We start from the raw sequence: 17674 nt of genomic DNA, 5'->3' as shown, positions 1-17674 counted from the left end.
CAAGCATGAGAAATGGGCAATCCACAGAAACGCAGGTCGGGTAAGGAGCCCCAGCGACCAACACCAGACCTTAGCCATTGCTAATCCAGGGATGGAGCCATCGGGGTCGGTCGGCTTTTCTCCCAGTCTATGCCATGTATTAAATTCATTTGCTGAGCAGGGAACCGCTGAATTTCTAGACTCTGAAACCCTCTAAGGCAGGGCTCATCTTCTTGACTTCTGCTTCCACCCCAGGGGACCCAGCGCGGCACCCGGCCCACAGTGGGTACACTGGGACGTGCCTGTCATAGAGTCTAATTTCACACCTGCAGTTGAATCTAGCTGCTGTCCATGTCACGGGGAGCAGTTTTCCTTTAGGATTCGTTGAATCCAAAGCTCTCCCTTGGTGTGTAATTTTGAGAATCTAAATGTAAGCCCAGGAGTGTCAGAAATATATATACATTTTATGGGTTGAAGTGTGTTCCCCAAAAAGGTAGGGTGAAACCCTAGTCCCAGTACCTGTGAATGTGACCTTGCAGATGTAAGTGAGTTAAGATGAGGTCATGAGCTTGGACTGCAATTCAATAGACCTAGCGTCCTTTCAAGAGGGAAATTTGGACACAAAGACACACAGGGACCACCACTGGATGGCAGAGGCAGAGATCGGAGCTACAAGCCAACGAACACAAAGGATGGACGACGACCACCGGCAGCTGGGAAGAGGCAAGGAAGGATTCTACCCAGAGTCTCAGAAGGAATGTGGCCCTGCGGACACCTTGATTTCAACTTCTAGCCTCAAGAACTGTGAGAGAATAAACTTCTGTTGTTTTAAGCTTCCCACTTTGTGGTAATTTGTTACAGCAGCCCTAGATAATTAATACAGTACAATAACCCAGAGGCAGTAAGTTTTTGTTGTTTAACGCCTATTTAGCGACAGCTTTCATGATAGAAGTGATTTGAATTTGGGTGGCGGCCACTTCATTATGTTATCCGTTTGCTCATTCATCTGCTTCCAGTATTTACTGAGCCCCTAACATGTGCCAGACCCTGCGCACAGTACCAGAGTGACGAAGGTGGCTAAGCCCGGAGCCCATGGTGAAGACGGCTTTGGAAGGATGACGGCCATAGACACGACTGTACCGCCAGGCAGTAAGTCTTGCAAACGCGGATATCAGAATCGACCGGCATTTGCTGCGTGTCCTTACCAGGTGCTGAGCGCCTCGTGCACATGGTCACACGTACTCCTTACACAATCCCACGGAGGAAGGTGCTATTCGGTGCCCACTCCCCCATCGGGGGTCTGAGACTCAGGGAAGGAGGCACAGCAGGACCTTACCCTGGACAGCACTGACCGCAAAGGGAGCACAGGGGAATCAAACAGGGAGGTGTTTGATTCAGAGGGGCAAGAAGTGTCATTTAAATATGAAAGCATCTTTGAAAGTTGAATTTTCAAAACACCCAAAATAGATATCATTAAAAAGCACCACAAAGCACTCCTGAGTGCTCACAAGTGAGAAGAGCCGTTAACACCCAGGATCTGACGCCCCCTCCCTGTGTGTAGGATGCTGGCACAAAGGTCCTAACTTTCTTCTTGGTACCTGCCTGAATTTTTCAAATTAGCGATAAGGAAACTATCCTCTGTGTTATTACTCTGGCTAACACTTGCAGCACTTAACGTGTTTGGGCACTGCTCTCAGCCCTGACCACGTGTTAACTCAGCTAATCCCCACCATAACCCTCTGACGTAGACTCTACTCTTACACCCGTTTTATAGAAAAGGAAGCTGAGACCAGGAGAGATTAGGCAAAGCACTCACAGTCATGGAGCTGGATTCAAATCCAGACTATGCAGCCCAGAGTTCATGCTATTATCATACTTCTCACTGTGATCATATGCCCCTCGGAGGAGAGGGAGGGATATTTTAAGGAACAATGATTAAAGCACCTCAGCCCCAACCTGATACCATTAGCCCATACATTGTTCTCTGATGCCTTCTGCAAAGTTTTGCACACATTTTCCACTTTTTTTTTTCTCTGCCCATTTCTAAGTATTCTGGAATGAGCTAAAAATATGACATGTAACATATAAAAATAATGATATCCTCATGCCTACCTACTCTGGCAGGAAACGTCCCTATTAGGACAGACCAAGGGGTGTGCAGTTTCAGCCAACAGTGAAGAGATGATAGCAAGCCGAAAAGAGGAAACACAACAGGGACAAAGACGCAGCTGTCAAGGTAGAGAGTCACTGAATTTATGCCACGTGCAGAGCAGGTTCTGGCTAAGTGTCAAAGGAGGGGGAGGGGCGGAGGGGGGAAGGAGGGGTGGGGGACGGGAGAGAAGGGGACTGAAGATGACACTGAAAGGCAGACAGAGTCACAGGAGGGCTGGGTGACCGTGAGAAGCACGTGCAGTGCAGGACGGGGCACAGCAAGGGGTGCCCGTGTGGCCAGGGGCTCCACACTCACAAAGACCTTCCTCGAATCTGTCTCTCCAGTGAGAGACCAAACCATTTAAGACTGCCGTTTTTGTGGGTCAAATATTGGCAATTTCACACCATTCAACTTACACATACAGTCCCAGAGCAACGCTGGCAAAACTGAAAAAAGTGAGTGTTCATCACAAAATGTAACATACAATTGTTTAACCTTCCTTAACCATTTCTCCCCCTCCCTCTTTCTCCCCGCTTTCTGTTCGTCCTCTCCCCTCGCTCTTGCCCGACTCCTCTCTTCTCCTTCATCCTCCTCCCCCTCTCCTCCCTCCTCTTCTTTTCACATACAACTATATTCGGTGTCTAATGACCACGCTTACTCATCACTTGACAAGGTTTCATGAGAAAGATTCAAATGGCCATGTGTACGTGCATGCGTACGGTGTACACGTTTCCAAGGAAGGACGAAGGGCGTCTTCTCCCGGTGGCCAAGCTTGCACGACACCCTGGACAAGAGCCACTCCTGCCCTCACTGTCACGGCCAGCTGGCTGCACAAGGGTCACGTGGCCAGACCTTAGCTCAGCCCCAGCAGGAGAGGAAAGGGACACATGGGGTGAGCAGGCCACACTGGCCACTTGGACCTGGGGCTTCACAGTAAATACAAATTTCTAAGGTTGCAATACCCTTTGTGCTGCCTGATTGCCTACCTGGAACTCAGGCATTCAGAGGCAAAGGAAATGAACAGCCCAGAAGGCAGGGCACAGGCCTTCTGGCCAAGAATGTGGGCATCCTGGCTCTACCACTTCCTGGCTGCAGGAGCTTGGGCAAGGTTTCCATCAAACACCCCTACGTTCTTATCTGTAAAAGGAGGAGATGCCAGCAGGATTGTCTCAGGGGGCTGTGAGAGTTTAAAGGAGACCAGGGGTAGGAAGTGCTCAGCACACAGTCCCTTAGACACAGAAAGTACCAGAACATGGTGGGTGACTGAAGGCTCTGAAACTGCTGTCCCTTGAGATTTTCAGAATCTGCCCAAGGGAGATGAGATGTAGTCTGAACAGCACAGCTTCGCCTGTCTTTTGGGGAGTCATCTTCAGCCCATGATCCCTCTTTGTGCTGAAGATACACAATCCTCAGCCCCAATGCCTGGGCCACGTGAAAAGGTGAAACCGAGTCACAGACACCAAATTCCTTTTCTGTGACACTTTGATTTAAAATTCCTTTTTTTTTTTTGGTCAGTCTCAAAGCCATGCTCTTTAGGCACCCTGCCAGCCAGCGAGATGACTGTTTTCCTTCAGAGGGCCCCAATTCCCATTGTGTAACTTAGAACCTGGGGGAAAAAATGCAAAGCAACAAACCATCTGCAAGGCTTTCAGACAGTGCAATTTGTGAGAAGTGCTTTTACATCTTGGTAAGACTCTGCATTAAGCCAGCATTAATTAATTGCTACATTAAAGAGAAGCACATTTAACATTTCAATGACAATCATATGCAATTACGATCATACAAAGGAACACTTTATAATTAATGATGCTCCCACTTCCTGCAATGTGCAATCCTCTGTCCTGAATTCCAAAGAGGTTCGCAGGAGGAAGGCACCAAACATAGATCAGGAACTAATATTTAAATCCGTTTTTAATTCACCTTTCAACAAGAAGAGTAAAACCAGAACAAAAGCTTATACTTATTAGGACTCCAAATCTTTATCTCTATGAGGCTAAATATTCAGCAACAACAGATCCACACAGAAATGGTCAACAATTACAGGCCTGAAATGATTACCCCTAAAGAGCAATAATTTTGCCCGACCAGGCACATCAACTGCTTTTCCAGAAATGCATTACTACTCACCCCAACAGTCCTGGCTTTGGAAACTATGCTGTGTTATCATTAACAAAGCACTCTGACTTATCTCTATGACTTAAAAATGAGAATGGTTTTTCTTTTAATTAGGGAAGTTTCTCACGAAGTCGCGATCCCCAGGTACCAAGCATTGTTCTAACTGCTTAACGTGTGTTGGCTTGTTTCGTTCTTCTCGGCAATCCTGAGCCCACACTATTATGAGCCCCATTTTATACGTGAGGATAGCAGGTGCCCAAATGTTAAATAAACTGCCCCAGGTGCCATCCCCTTGACTCCCGCAAAGCCTGTTTGAGTGAATCACAAACCAGACAGACTTTCTAGATTGTCACATTCATTCTGTCACTCAAGCAACTACCCATGAGGGAGGCCCCAGAAACTTCCCGCATCTAATTTCTGTTGTTATTAGCAAAATCCCGCAGCAACACAGAAGAAAGTGCAGAGGGAACAAAATATGACCCACGGTAACACCTTAAGGGCTTCCAGAAAAAAAAAAATCCCTATGGCATAGTTTTTCTTATAAAACAACAACAACAAAACCCGCATAAATTGCCTCTATTTGCCACTAGCGTTATGGTACCCTACTTTCCACTTCCATGGATGGATTGTGAAGGTGGCTCCCGCCCCGTGACAGCCTCCCGTAAGGGCAAGGGCTTACCTTGTCATAATAGTATCGCAGGGCTCTGCTCAGCTTGTCGTAGTTCATGTTTGTTTTGTTTTTCCGGAGTCCCCACAGCTTGGCCACTTCTTCTGCTTTGAGGAGCTTGAACTCACCATCGTTGGAGGTCCAGCAGATCAGGTGCTCGTGTTTCTGGTCCAGCAGCAACTGCAACAGGAACTGCCACAGCGTGATTGCACTCTCCATACCTGAGGAGGGAGGGGCCGCATCAGTGCAGGTGCCAGGTCTGGGGGGATTGGGGGCTCAGGGTGGGCACCTCAGCACCTCCCCCTGCCCCCAGTGAACCTAATCAAAAGTTGCTTTCATTTCCATCCCAACAGGCCACTCTGAATCAGGTGCCTTCTGGCTGCATTTTTGTAAAGAGCCACAATTCAGAAATACAGGGAAGCCCTGTGACCTTCGTATTCGCCACACACATCCCGGCAGGTGACGGGGTTGCATTGAGAATAATGTGAAAAAATGATTCATGAACTGCCCATTCCTAGAATCAGTCCTCATACAAACTCTCCCCCATGTTAATCATTGTTAATGCCCACGATGATTAACATGCTCCCGCCCATCCTATCAACTCCTTTGCTGCTCAGCCTCTAGGCCATTATCTGTGTGAAACGCCAGACCCCGTGATAAGTGCATTTATGTGGGGCCTGGGGTATTTCCATCAGTGTGACCACATGGGGAGCTTCGTGAGGAAGGGACTTTGTTGGATTACTCTTTGCATTCCCAGCACTCTGATAACCCAGCCCAATGCCCGAGTGTAGCGTGCGCCTGACTGATACATGTTTATAGACCTGAGGAATGGGTCACTGCCACTTGAAGAGTCGTTCTCTTTCCCAGGCACTTGTCATGTGGCAGATAAAAACCCCATGTGTCACAAGCACAGACATGGGAAAAGCACTTTTTTCTCCACTGTGAGAGGAAAGCCTATAAAATCTTATCTTTTTCCCTTGACTCTGGTGTGGACTTTGTAGGTGCTGTTCCTTCTGCCTAAAATGCTGTTCCCTAGCTTTGGAGCCTGGTGAACTCCTACTCATCCATCATGACCCAGCTTATATGGGACCTTCTTGAGGAAATTTTTCCCCACTCTCCCAGGAAGTTACCAACTTCAGACATCTGAGGACTTTCATGGCAATGGGTACTGATTCTCAAAATAATAACAACAACAGTAATAACAACTGTTTGTCTTATCAACATTCATACATAAGGAAAGAAGAGGCAGTTGGGCTGGCCTCAAAAGCTTCACCACAGATCGACTGTCATGATTGGACACGTGAAGTGCCCTGGGTTTTGATCTGGGAAAAATGGGGGTAAGAGTCCAGTGCTGGGCTGAGGGAGCCAGGGATGACCATAGGGTGGAAAATTGCCTTCTGGCACAGATGGAAGCTTCAAAGGCCAGTTGTGAGGTGGGGACAAAGCCAGAGAGAACTTGGGATCATCCCCTATTATGCAAGGAGGAAACTCTGAATCCCCAGGAGGTAGCCAGGTGATGGGAACAAGGGAGCATTGAGAAAGATGCACGACTCTGGGAGACCCGGAAGCCAGAATAACAGCCTTAGGGAGTGTTATTTGTACCAATATTTTTGTCAACTCCACACCTCTCCTGCATTTCTCTTAAAGGGGAAGCTTTCAGACTGACAAATCATTTTTCTTCCTTTCCACACGGGGATGGATGTGAAAATACCTAGCCCTCCAATAAGTATTCATTTCCTTATTTCCTTTCACATGTTTTGCCAAAAGAATACATTTTATTGTTTCCCTGAGCAACGTGGGTTTCTCAGTTAAAGGGAAGCAGATTAGGAATGTTCTTCAAATACCCACAGAGTACTTTATTTATGGCTCTTTAAAGGAGGTATTCTCTACAGAAATCAATCTTCACCACAATGGCCACTCAGTCTGTAAGACAGTAAGTCGTTTCATTGTTAGATCAAAACCGCCTTTGCATCTCATGAGTCTCGTAAGCACAACTGCGGTGGTGCATCCGCAGCAGCCTGCCAGCTCCAACTCCTCATATGAGCTTCCGATTATTTGAGGACGAGCCACAACTTTCTTCTCATCATTGGCACCAAGAATTGTTAACAGTTGTCTCAAACTCTTTGGTGTGTTCTCGGCCAAACACTTCAGACAGTAAGCTTTCAAATATCTTTAAAATTTTAAAGGGCAGAAGGCTGCCAGTGGGTTTAGAGGTCTGGACAGAAAGGATTTCCGGGTCTGTGGCTGAGATGCCAGGTAGGATAGTGGTCAGCCATCTGCACCTCCCCCACCTTTAATTGACACGAGCCATCCTGTTCCAGATGGGACAGGAGGACAACGTAAACATCTCCATCTGTTTTACACTTAGTGCTTCTACCAACCAGGACTCTTCAGAGCTTCTTGTGCTTCCTGCAATCCCTTTCCGTGGCGTTCCAAGCCCGTGTATCAGAGCCATGTGCCTCGGGCATAAATGATGAGGACCTGTATGGTAGACTGGATAAATGTTCTCCATCCTTCACTCCTTCTCCCTTTCAAGTGACCACGAAGCAGTGCCCCAGAGCGGGTGGAGTACTTTCTCCCCATCCCACTGAAATTTGGGCTTGGCCACGTGATTTGATTTGGCCAATAGAATGATGAGTAGAAATGACAATGTGCCAATTCTCAGCTGAGGTCTAAGAGGCATCCCATGTTTGCACTTTTCCTCTTGTGCTCCTGTTACTGCCATGAAGCTGCTGCCCAAAAATGAAAGGCACGTGGAGCCAACCGGAGCTCAACCCAAAGCCTGGAGCCAAGTCCCACAACCCACAGTCTGAAGCAGCATCCCTGAGGCTAACCAATGAGGAAAATAAATACTGCTGTTTGCCAGTGACTCCCGGGGCTGTTTGTTATGCGGCACCATTGTAGCAAGAGTTGACAATTACAGTGCCCGACGTCTTGGTCTAAAATAATTCTCTCTTTGCTGGGGTGCAATATCTCTACACTGTAAACTTACATTCACAATCATGAGGTGTGTCTAGACACGAGAAAGCATGCTATGTAGGGGGATTGCCCGATCACGTCTTTACTCAGAGGGTTACGAGTGGGCCACAAAAATGACCATGGGTGCTATGGCCATGGCCTACGGCAAAGGCAGAAGGAGGAAAGAGGGAAAGAAAAGGGAGACATAAAAGAGTAGAAAGTGAAAAGGCAGAGGAGCAAATGGTGGGGATGTGGACCCCCTCATCAGGGCCCTCGCAGATTTCTGGAATAAAGGAACTGGGCTGAGGGGAGGCACGAGCTGAGAACTAGGAATCACAGAGCTGCCCTGACAAATTCAGAGCTTTGGTGAGGCTGGGTGGGCTGAGGAACAACCCCTTCGCCCCCCTCACTCTCCCACACCAAGGTGTCAGAGCCAGGCTACGGCTGCGGATGGGAGGATCCCTCAGAGGGTGGATGTGAGTAACAGGGCTGCACTGGAGGTGACTAAGGCATCAAGCCACCTCTGCCTAAAGCACGTCAAGCCCGGTGCTGAGGGCCTCATTTTCCTTTTCCAGCTCTTCAGCCACTCCTCCACCCCGGCGGGTCCACCAGTTTCAATGGGTGTGCAGTCACACAAATCTTTACTGTTAGAAATCCAGCCACACATTACTCAGAGATGAGTCTCAAAAATATTTCCCTGTGAGCGTACTGCATCTACAAACATCTGTCATCCCCTTCTACACTCGGCAGAAGTCATTCTGGGAGACAGTGGGCCCCCAGGGCGGCTCTGGATGCCCCCATCCTCTCTGGCCGGAGCCAGTGGTGTGATGGAAATGGGCGAGTGTACGTGGGGGAGTGGGGACATGGGGAGGGAGGGAAACAGGAGGGCAGAGGGGGGATGGGTCACCAGCTGACGTCACCGCTGTGGTTCCTGCCATCAAGGGTACTCACTGTTTCTTTGATTTTAGTTCCCACCTTAACTTATTTTAACTATGATTAAGTTTCATCATTTACACAGTTGTCTTCACATACAATCATGCTTCACGTTCTGTGACACACCTCTGCCAGCTACAAACTTTGCCCCCTTCCGGACATTGGCAAAGAAAAAGAGTCTAACATCGTGACTGAGGAATACAGTCTCCCCTGTAACCACCAACACATATTAGCAAATCCATCCAAATGAAGAGTTCTCTCACCAGAAAGAAAAATCGAGTATTTTAAAAAAAATTAATTCCTTGATGCCTAGAATCCTTAATAAAGTCCTATATCTTAACATGTGGGTATAATCAAGTCCAATTTATCTGGCTGTCATTATAAGGAATGTGTGTAATTCAAACAACATCCTGTGGCTCTTATTAAAAAAGTTCAAGAAAGTGTTGATACTTGAGATTTATGTTTGATATATTATTATACAAACGGGGGTCTGCTTTAAGTTAAAATGTTTCATCAGCCTAGCCTCATTGAGCCGATTTCCCTCAAATCTCCACTTAAAATACATAGAATACATAAAAGAAATGCTATTAATCAAAAAAAATTTTCCAAATCAAATTTTTGGCTACCTAGAAAATGCTGCTTTTTTTTTTCCCCAGACCTTATTTTGAATGGATGAAATTTTATCAGGTATTGTAATGCCATTCTTTTTTTTTTTTTTTAGGGTTGATAAAATTTAATTTTCAATATGAACACATGATCCTTTGAAATCTTAAAATCTCATGAAATGATATGATAGCTGCAAAACCATCAACTGATGATTTTTAAATTATTTTTAATTTCATGGAAAGCACATGATTCTATTCTTATTTTTTTTTCATTTTTCATTTCTTTTTATCGATTGATTCTTTAAATTCCATAGTGCTTGTAATGCCATTCTTAATGCAAAATCAAACTCTGCACTTTTACATTTAGGAGGATCCACTTCTAAAGCATCACTGCTCTTACAGGAAGAGGTGTCCTTCCGCATTAGATATATTCTGTACCCCGCTGACTGCACCCTCAATCCCGCCGCCTGCCGTGGATGGTCTCTCTCTCACCACTTCTGTTGGAACTAACCCAAGACCGCAGTCACAGCAGCTGGCAAGACCTCATCCAGGCCTCTCCAGAGAGCAAAGCTACCTGCTATTTGCCCCAACTGTTCCTTTTCCTTTGTAATTTATAGCCTAGATCTTGCCGCTGTGGAGCACAGATCATTTCAAACAGTTTGTCAAATCTGAATAATACACACACCTCCTTTTAAAGGAGCAAGAGGTATGTGTATTATGTTGCCATGTTGACAAATCATTTTCACTAAATTTTTTTATTATAGTCTCCCTTCAATATAAAGAAGAAAAATGGATATAAGCACCTCAAGGTTTATAGTTCTTATACAGCCAGATGAAATTCACAAATAAAATAGGTTGCTCCCACCCTATTCAAATTAACAATTAATTTTGTATATGACACATGATGTTTTGTTGAAAGGCAACCAACAAAAAGGTTATGGCAATGTAAGTTATTCTGAGTAAGATGTGTTTATATGATTATACCCTACAAAGAGGAGAGAGACCCAATTCTCTCTCTACTTTTTTCAATTTTTTTTTGAGTGTCCATTTTATGCCAAGACACCCTCTGGGTATTCGGGACACATCAGAGAACAAAGGAGATGAAGACCTCTGTCCTCATGGAGCTTACATTCCAAAGGGAGAAGACAGGCCATAAACAACAAACATATGACTATTAAAATACATAGTATGTTGGAAGGATAGTGTTATGGGGAAATGCAACCAGAGCAGGATAAGGGGGTGGGAGCCTGGGGTATATGAGCAGAAGGTCATGGAAGGCCTCACTGAGAAACTAAGAGTTGAGAAATACCTTTGTTAAAAAATAATTTTCAAAATGGGTGAAATCATGGCTCTCCTACAGATATAAAATGAAGACATGTTAAAGATTTTATTTCACTCATCAGTCAAGCAGGAACTTGGCAGATGTTCTAACGAGTTCAAAAGAGAATCTGAATAATAAAGGCATTTATAAATTAGGAATATTGAAATGAATGTACAAATAGGGGTGAGAGAGGAATCAACTGAACACTATAAGACAGAATAGAATTTGCATATCTATAGACAATAATTATTTTGCTATCAGTTATCTACAATTAACAGGATTGTAAAATAGCTTCCACAAAACCAGAATCACATCATCCAAAGGGGTTTTTCTCTAGAGACTAGATAATGCAGTTTTTCATGGAAGCACAATTATTTTCTACAGCTTGCAGCAGGCGAGAGGGTGAACCACTTCGGTCTACTTGGAAGGTTACATAATGGGTAAAGCAGATTCAGAGCCAGACTCTCTGGGTTCAAATGCAAATACCAGTCCTGTCTGCCTGTGGGACTTTGGGTAAGTTACTTAACCTTTCTGCGCCTCAATATCCCCATAAGGAAAATGGGGATGATGATAATAAAAGTATTTCCTTTACAGGGTGGGTGCAAGGATTACATGAGTTACTAAGAATGCACTTGAACTACACCTGGTACAGAATAAGTGTTATTCAAATGTTTACTATTATTTTTTAAGCAACAGGGAAACCTCTGCGTAGAACACGTTGTGAGGACGTTTGGCCTTCACCTAGCTCAAAGGCATCATTTAGCTACTGTATCCACGTTGGTTCTTTGTTCATTAGGCAACAACTCCAATACAGGCACTGAAATCCAGGGAGAATCTTCAGCTATTTGGTGACTATTGTTTATAAGGTGACCTGGAATATGTTTATGTGAGTTTTTTTTTTAAAGACTATCATCAAAAAATGAAGGAACATTAACAGATACACACTACTACATATAAAATAGATAAATAACAAAGACCTACTGTATAGCACAGGGAACTATGTTCAATATCTTGTAATATGTAAATTGATACAGCCACTATGGAGAACAGTATGGAGGTTCCTTAAAAAACTAAAAATAGAACTACCATACGACCCAGCAGTCCCACTACTGGGCATATACCCTGAGAAAACCATAATTCAAAAAGACACATGCACCCCAATGTTCATTGCAGCACTATTTACAATAGCCAGGTCATGGAAGCAACCTAAATGCCCATCGACAGATGAATGGATAAAGAAGATGTGGTACATATATACAATGGAATATCACTCAGCCATAAAGAGGAACAAAATTGGGTCATTTGTAGAGCTGTGGATAAATCTAGAGACTGTCATACAGAGTGAAGTTAGTGAGAAAGAGAAAAACAGATATCGTATATTAACGCATATATGTGGAACCTAGAAAAATGGTACAGATGAACCGGTTTGCAGGGCAGAAATTGAGACACAGATGTAGAGAACAAACGTATGGACACCAAGGGGGAAAGCGGCAGGGGGGTGGTGGTGTGATGAGTTGGGCAATTGGGATTGACATGTAAACACTGATGTGTATAAAACTGATGACTAATAAGAACCTGATGTATAAAAAAATAAATAAAATTCAAAAATTCAAAAAAAAACAAAAAACAAAAAAATGAAAGAACATTAACAGATACACACTACTATATATAAAACAGATAAATAACAAAGACCTACTGTATAGCACAGGGAACTATGTTCAATATCTTGTAATATGTAAATTGATACCGCCACTATAAAGAACAGTATGGAGGTTCCTTAAAAAACTAAAGATAGAGCTACCATACTACCCAGCAATCCCACTACTGGGCATATACCCTGAGAAAACCATAATTCAAAAAGAGTCATGTACCCCAATGTTCATTGCAGCTCTATTTACAATAGCCAGGACATGGAAGCAACCTAAGTGTCCATCAACAGATGAATGGATAAAGAAGATGTGGCACATATATACAATGGAATATTACTCAGCCTTAAAAAGAAACAAAATTGAGTTATTTGTAGTGAGGTGGATGGACCTAGAGTCTGTCATACAGAGTGAAGTAAGTCAGAAAGAGAAAAACAAATGCCGTATGCTAACATATAAATGGAATCTAAAAAAAAGGTTCTGAAGAACCTAGGGGCAGGACAGGAATAAAGACGCAGACATAGAGAATGGACTTGAGGACACGGGGGAGGGGGAAGGGTAAGCTGGGACAAAGTGAGAGAGTGGCATGGACATATATACACTACCAAATGTAAAACAGATAGCTAGTGGGAAGCAGCTGCATAGCACAGGGAGATCAGCTCAGTGCTTCGTGACCACCTAGAGGGGTGGGATAGGGAGGGTGGGAGGGAGACGCAAGATGGAGGGGATATGGGGATATATGTATATGTATAACTGATTCACTTTGTTGTACAGCAGAAACTAACACACCATTGTAAAGCAATTATACTCCAATAAAGATGTTAAAAATATATATCTTGTAATAACCTACAATGGGAAAGAATCTGAAAAAGAATATATATATATATAACTGAATCACTTTGCTGTACACCTGAAACTAACACAACATTGTTAATCAACTATACTTCAATTTTTTAAAAAATGAAAGAACAGATTTTTTAAAAAATTCTGGCAGAAAACTCAGATCCCTGAGTACATATTTGCTGCCTTCAGCTTAAGAAACACTGGTTTAAAATGCTTAGCCTGAGGCCTCCAAGTTGTTGTGACTCCAGCAAAGATGGCCCTTGAGTGCTCACACTTCCCTTGGAGCTAGTTCTGTCCCCATCTATCTTGTGCCCCTGGAGTGGGGAAGGGAGTCAAGTAGATGAGAACTGTTGGGTCAGAAAGAAGAAAGAGAAGTGTTCTAAAATGACAACCCAAGGGATAGCCATGACAACATTGCTTATGAAGATGGAGCCCACCTGGGTCCATTCCCTGGGCTGGTCATGGTGGAGGTGGCCCAAGTGTAGAGCTTGGCCACTGGCACAGAGTGGGAGGGACACTTAGGCAGACTCTGAGCAGTTACTTTCCACCCTCGTTCTCTGTTTTCAACTCCTTGTTTTTAAAAAATGCAAACAGTATCATTGATTCATTCTTTAATTTCTGGATGGAGGTTCAAAGAGAAGGATGCTATAGACTGCATATACTGATTACTCTCATCATCGCTGGTGCACCTCTTGGCCCGTATGAGAGCCGTCAGGCCACGTGGCCCTATCACAGCCTTGGCATCTCCCTCGGGTCAAGGGTACCAGCCACCAATCCTCTGGGCACACTAACTAGCTAAAGCCAGGCAGACTTCCACTGGCGGTGGTGGTGGGGAGCTGAACACCCTGCACAAAAGGAGTGAAAGCTGCTCCCTCCACCCCTCGGGAGCGGAAACAGGGCGAGGACAGTAAAATGCAGTCACCATCCTCGTGCTAAGTCAGGTGCCTCAAACAGTAAGTACAACACGCAGGACAGAGAAGATCAAAAGGTCCTCCCCAACGGACATAATTTACACACACACACTCATGCCAGGGGTCCTTATAGCACTTTATCATAGTCTGTCCTCCAGTGTTATCATTCATTCATTAATCTGTCTTTTCCGATTATAAGAGCCGTCTCTTGGTTTTCTCTGTACGTGTTGGGTATTATCTATTAAGCCTTTACCATATACCAAGCACTTTGCATTATCTCACTGAATTCCCACAACAGCCCTCCGAGTTAAATAAAATTACTGTTCCCTCTTTGCAGATGAGGAAATTGAGGCCCAACTGTGGAAGAGCACAGTCTACTCTCTGTGTGGCCAACATCAGGGCAAACTGTTGGTCACCAGTCCATGATGAGTTAAGTATAGGAACTGAGAGTAAATATTTAGAGACTTCACTGCAATTTGTCATTGTCACCACATCCAAGTATGTGATCAGTAGGCTTGTCTGGTCAGCACAAACTATGGACTAGTCAGAAACATGAAGAAGGACCATGCTAAAATGTGTGATGTTCAAGGTTAGTTTTTCAACTGTAACCCCAAAGTGTATACAAATCTAGAATTCATTGGTTTCATTAAAAGATGATTTAATTTAAACCGTATTATGTTACAGGATAAATTGTTGGAACTGCCAACTAATGAAGGAATGAAGATGGAGTTTAAAATTCAGCAAACTTGCTGCATTTTAGATGAAAGTTAAAAAATGAATATCCTGAGTTTGCCGAAATGGGTTTAAAAATCTCTTCTTTCTGTCTGGTCAGCATACCTCTGTGAGACGGGCTTCTCTCGAGCGTAATTAAAACAAAACACAGAAATGGTTTATATACCTCGTCTCCTGCAAGTAGCACTGTTGTATCCAACCTAGATTAATCAGTCAACCTAAAACACTTTCCTACATTAAAAGTGAAGTATTGATAGATAGGGTGTTTGTTTAAAGTGTGCTTATAGGCATTTAATACAGGGAATCTCTATTTCACTTATGACTTTTTCCTTTGGCTAAAATTACAGAACGACAAAAGTTACCAGTATGAATAGTGACCTCCTATACAATTGCCTTTATATGCATTTTCACTGAATATGTAGCTTTTTGTAATTATTTCCCCCATTATGTTTATTCTTATTTATTGAAATGTAATCTTACGCCTGCCTAATCTATAATAAAAACTAGGGGCTTGTATTTTGGTATCTTTGTTTTTAATTTTATTTTCCTAGTAATTTATTTTTATGGTATTATCCAAAATTATCAGTCCACAATGTACTGGAAATTTAAAACACCGGTCCTTCTCCACAGATGGTTTGAAAAGCACTGCTCTTGAACGTTGACTCCACGAGTCCCAAACTTTGTTTTGCTTGCTGACGCAGCCCTAACTCTTAGATCACTGCCAGGTCATAGTAGGTGCTCAAGAAACATCTGTCAAATAAATGAATGAATAAAACTGAGGTTAGTACAGGCCATAGCCCATGCCCTTAGCCACTCTCTTATACTGCCTCCTACCAAGGGTATAGAAGCCACATCAGGATCAGGGTTAGGATCAGACTAGCTGGAGAAGGCTTTCTAGAAGAGTAAGCTTGAGCACAGCCTTAAACAAAAGGGTGAGGATATTTTGAAAAGGGTGAGAGGATTTGATCAAACCCCCTCCTTCAAAAGCTGAAAGCTAGAGTTACGGAACTGCTGCTGTTCAGAGGGCAAGCCCAGAATTTCTCCCCTTTCCTTGTTAACATTTAGCTTCTGTTGGGTCCTAAAAACCAGGTTCTGGTACAGATTTACAATTCACTGAGTTGTGTCCTCAGGAGTGAGTCTTGGGTAGGAGAGCATTTGAGGCTCTGGGGGCCAGAAGGCAAGAGAAGAATATTCTCCCACCTTAAAAAAGAAAAGGGTGAGAGGACAGAGGCAGATGTTCCCCGCAGTGGGCTGGGCAGGGCAGGGGTGGGGGGCAGCAATGGCAAAGGCCAAAGCAAGGCTCAGTGTAGGGGCCTGGATGAAACGGCTCTGCGATCTACCCAGAGACAACCTCCAACTTGTGCCTGAAAAACAAAGGCCACCCTAGACACACAGAGAACAAACTAGTAGTTACCAGGAGGGAGGGGGAAGCGGGGAAGGACAAGATAAGGGTACAAACTACTGTGCCTAAAATAAATAAGCATGGGGCAGAGACAAGATGGCAAAGTAGAAGGACGTGAGCTCACCCCCTCTGACGAAAACACCAAAATCACAACTAACTGCTGAACAACCATCGATAAAATAAATAAGCTACAAGGATATATTGAACAACACAGGGAATATAGCCAATGTTTTATAATAACTATAAATGGAGTTTAATCTATAAAATTTGGAATCACTCTGTTGTACACCGGAAACTAATATTGTAAATCAACTCTACCTCAATTAAAACAACAACAACAACTAAGTCCAGAGGTTACTGTGCTCCTGCAAAATCCACCAAGCCTCCAGCAGCGGCCAGGCTGCCAGGGGAGCTAGCCCTGCCCCATGACCACCAGCATCACCACCTTGTCACCCTGCAGCCAGGAGGGCTCCCAGTGAAGCTGATGGTAGATCCTAATGCCCCAGGGACCACCACCTTGCACAAGTCTAGGGGCCCCAGGGATTTTGTATTTATAACTTGGTGGGGGCCTGTACAAAGAGGATTTCCCCAAATTGTTTAAGCTTCAGCCCCCCGACACCTAGACCTGCCCCGGCCCCTTCTCAGGCCTCCTCCTCCCTCATAGAAGTTGCTTTCCTCTTCTTGGAGGCAGGCATTCTCTCTATCTGCCACAAGGTGGCGCCAGACATCCTAACGTGAGACGGGACTGCACAGACCATGTAGGCAAAGCGTGAGGTTTTTGCTTCCATTCTTAGAAGCTGAAAAACCCACTTATTTGCTCTTCTTTATATCCGTGGCAACCTAACACTTCTCTTTGCATGTTTCTGGTTTCATTTTTTAAGTTACACTGAGGTGGGGCCTGAGGGGGGTCAGATCATCTTTATAAATCCTACATATTGTGGGAACTAGAGAAATTAGCCAACTTAAAAACACCAATTAGTCAGAAATGAGAAAGCCCAAGGAAAGGAGAAAAACTCCTGTGTAAGAAATAAACAAAGTAGGTGTTGCAAGTTCATGTCTTTTTACTTGTTAAAAAGTGCACGGTTACAGAAGTGAGTATGGATTTGAACACTTAGTACTGAAAATTTTCTGAAGTCCAATTCCTCTGTCCAGAGCAACATCTATTAAGAGTTTCTGTATTGTTATGTTATCAGTGTCCAAGAGAAACGTCAGGAACCATCGCACTCCCAGGTTCGATCCCTGGTCAGGGAACTAGATGCCCCCATGCCGCAACAAAGACGCTGCGTGCCGCAACTAAGACCTGAAGCAGCCAAATAAATAAATAAATAAATAAATATATATATATTTTTAAAAACAACCAAAAAAAACACCTGTACTTAAGGCAAGGAATTGGAAAACAACAATTTGTAC

General features: G+C 44.0%; 1 protein-coding gene across 1 annotated transcript in view; it reads right to left on the bottom strand.

The window, feature by feature from the left end:
• The window catches only part of ELK3 (ETS transcription factor ELK3), a 68732-nt gene that overhangs the window by 33432 nt on the left and 17626 nt on the right, over positions 1-17674 (bottom strand). The window contains exon 2 of the mRNA XM_082409049.1: positions 4926-5134. Coding sequence (XP_082265175.1) covers positions 4926-5132 — 207 coding nt within the window. The 5' untranslated portion in view covers positions 5133-5134. The remainder of the gene's footprint in view (positions 1-4925; positions 5135-17674) is intronic.

This window comes from Balaenoptera borealis (assembly GCF_965194805.1).
Source record: "Balaenoptera borealis genome assembly, contig: HAP1_SCAFFOLD_811, whole genome shotgun sequence".
Lineage (NCBI taxonomy): Eukaryota > Metazoa > Chordata > Mammalia > Artiodactyla > Balaenopteridae > Balaenoptera > Balaenoptera borealis.
Note: the sequence above shows the minus strand (reverse complement) of the source record. Positions and strands in the feature narration are given on the sequence as shown.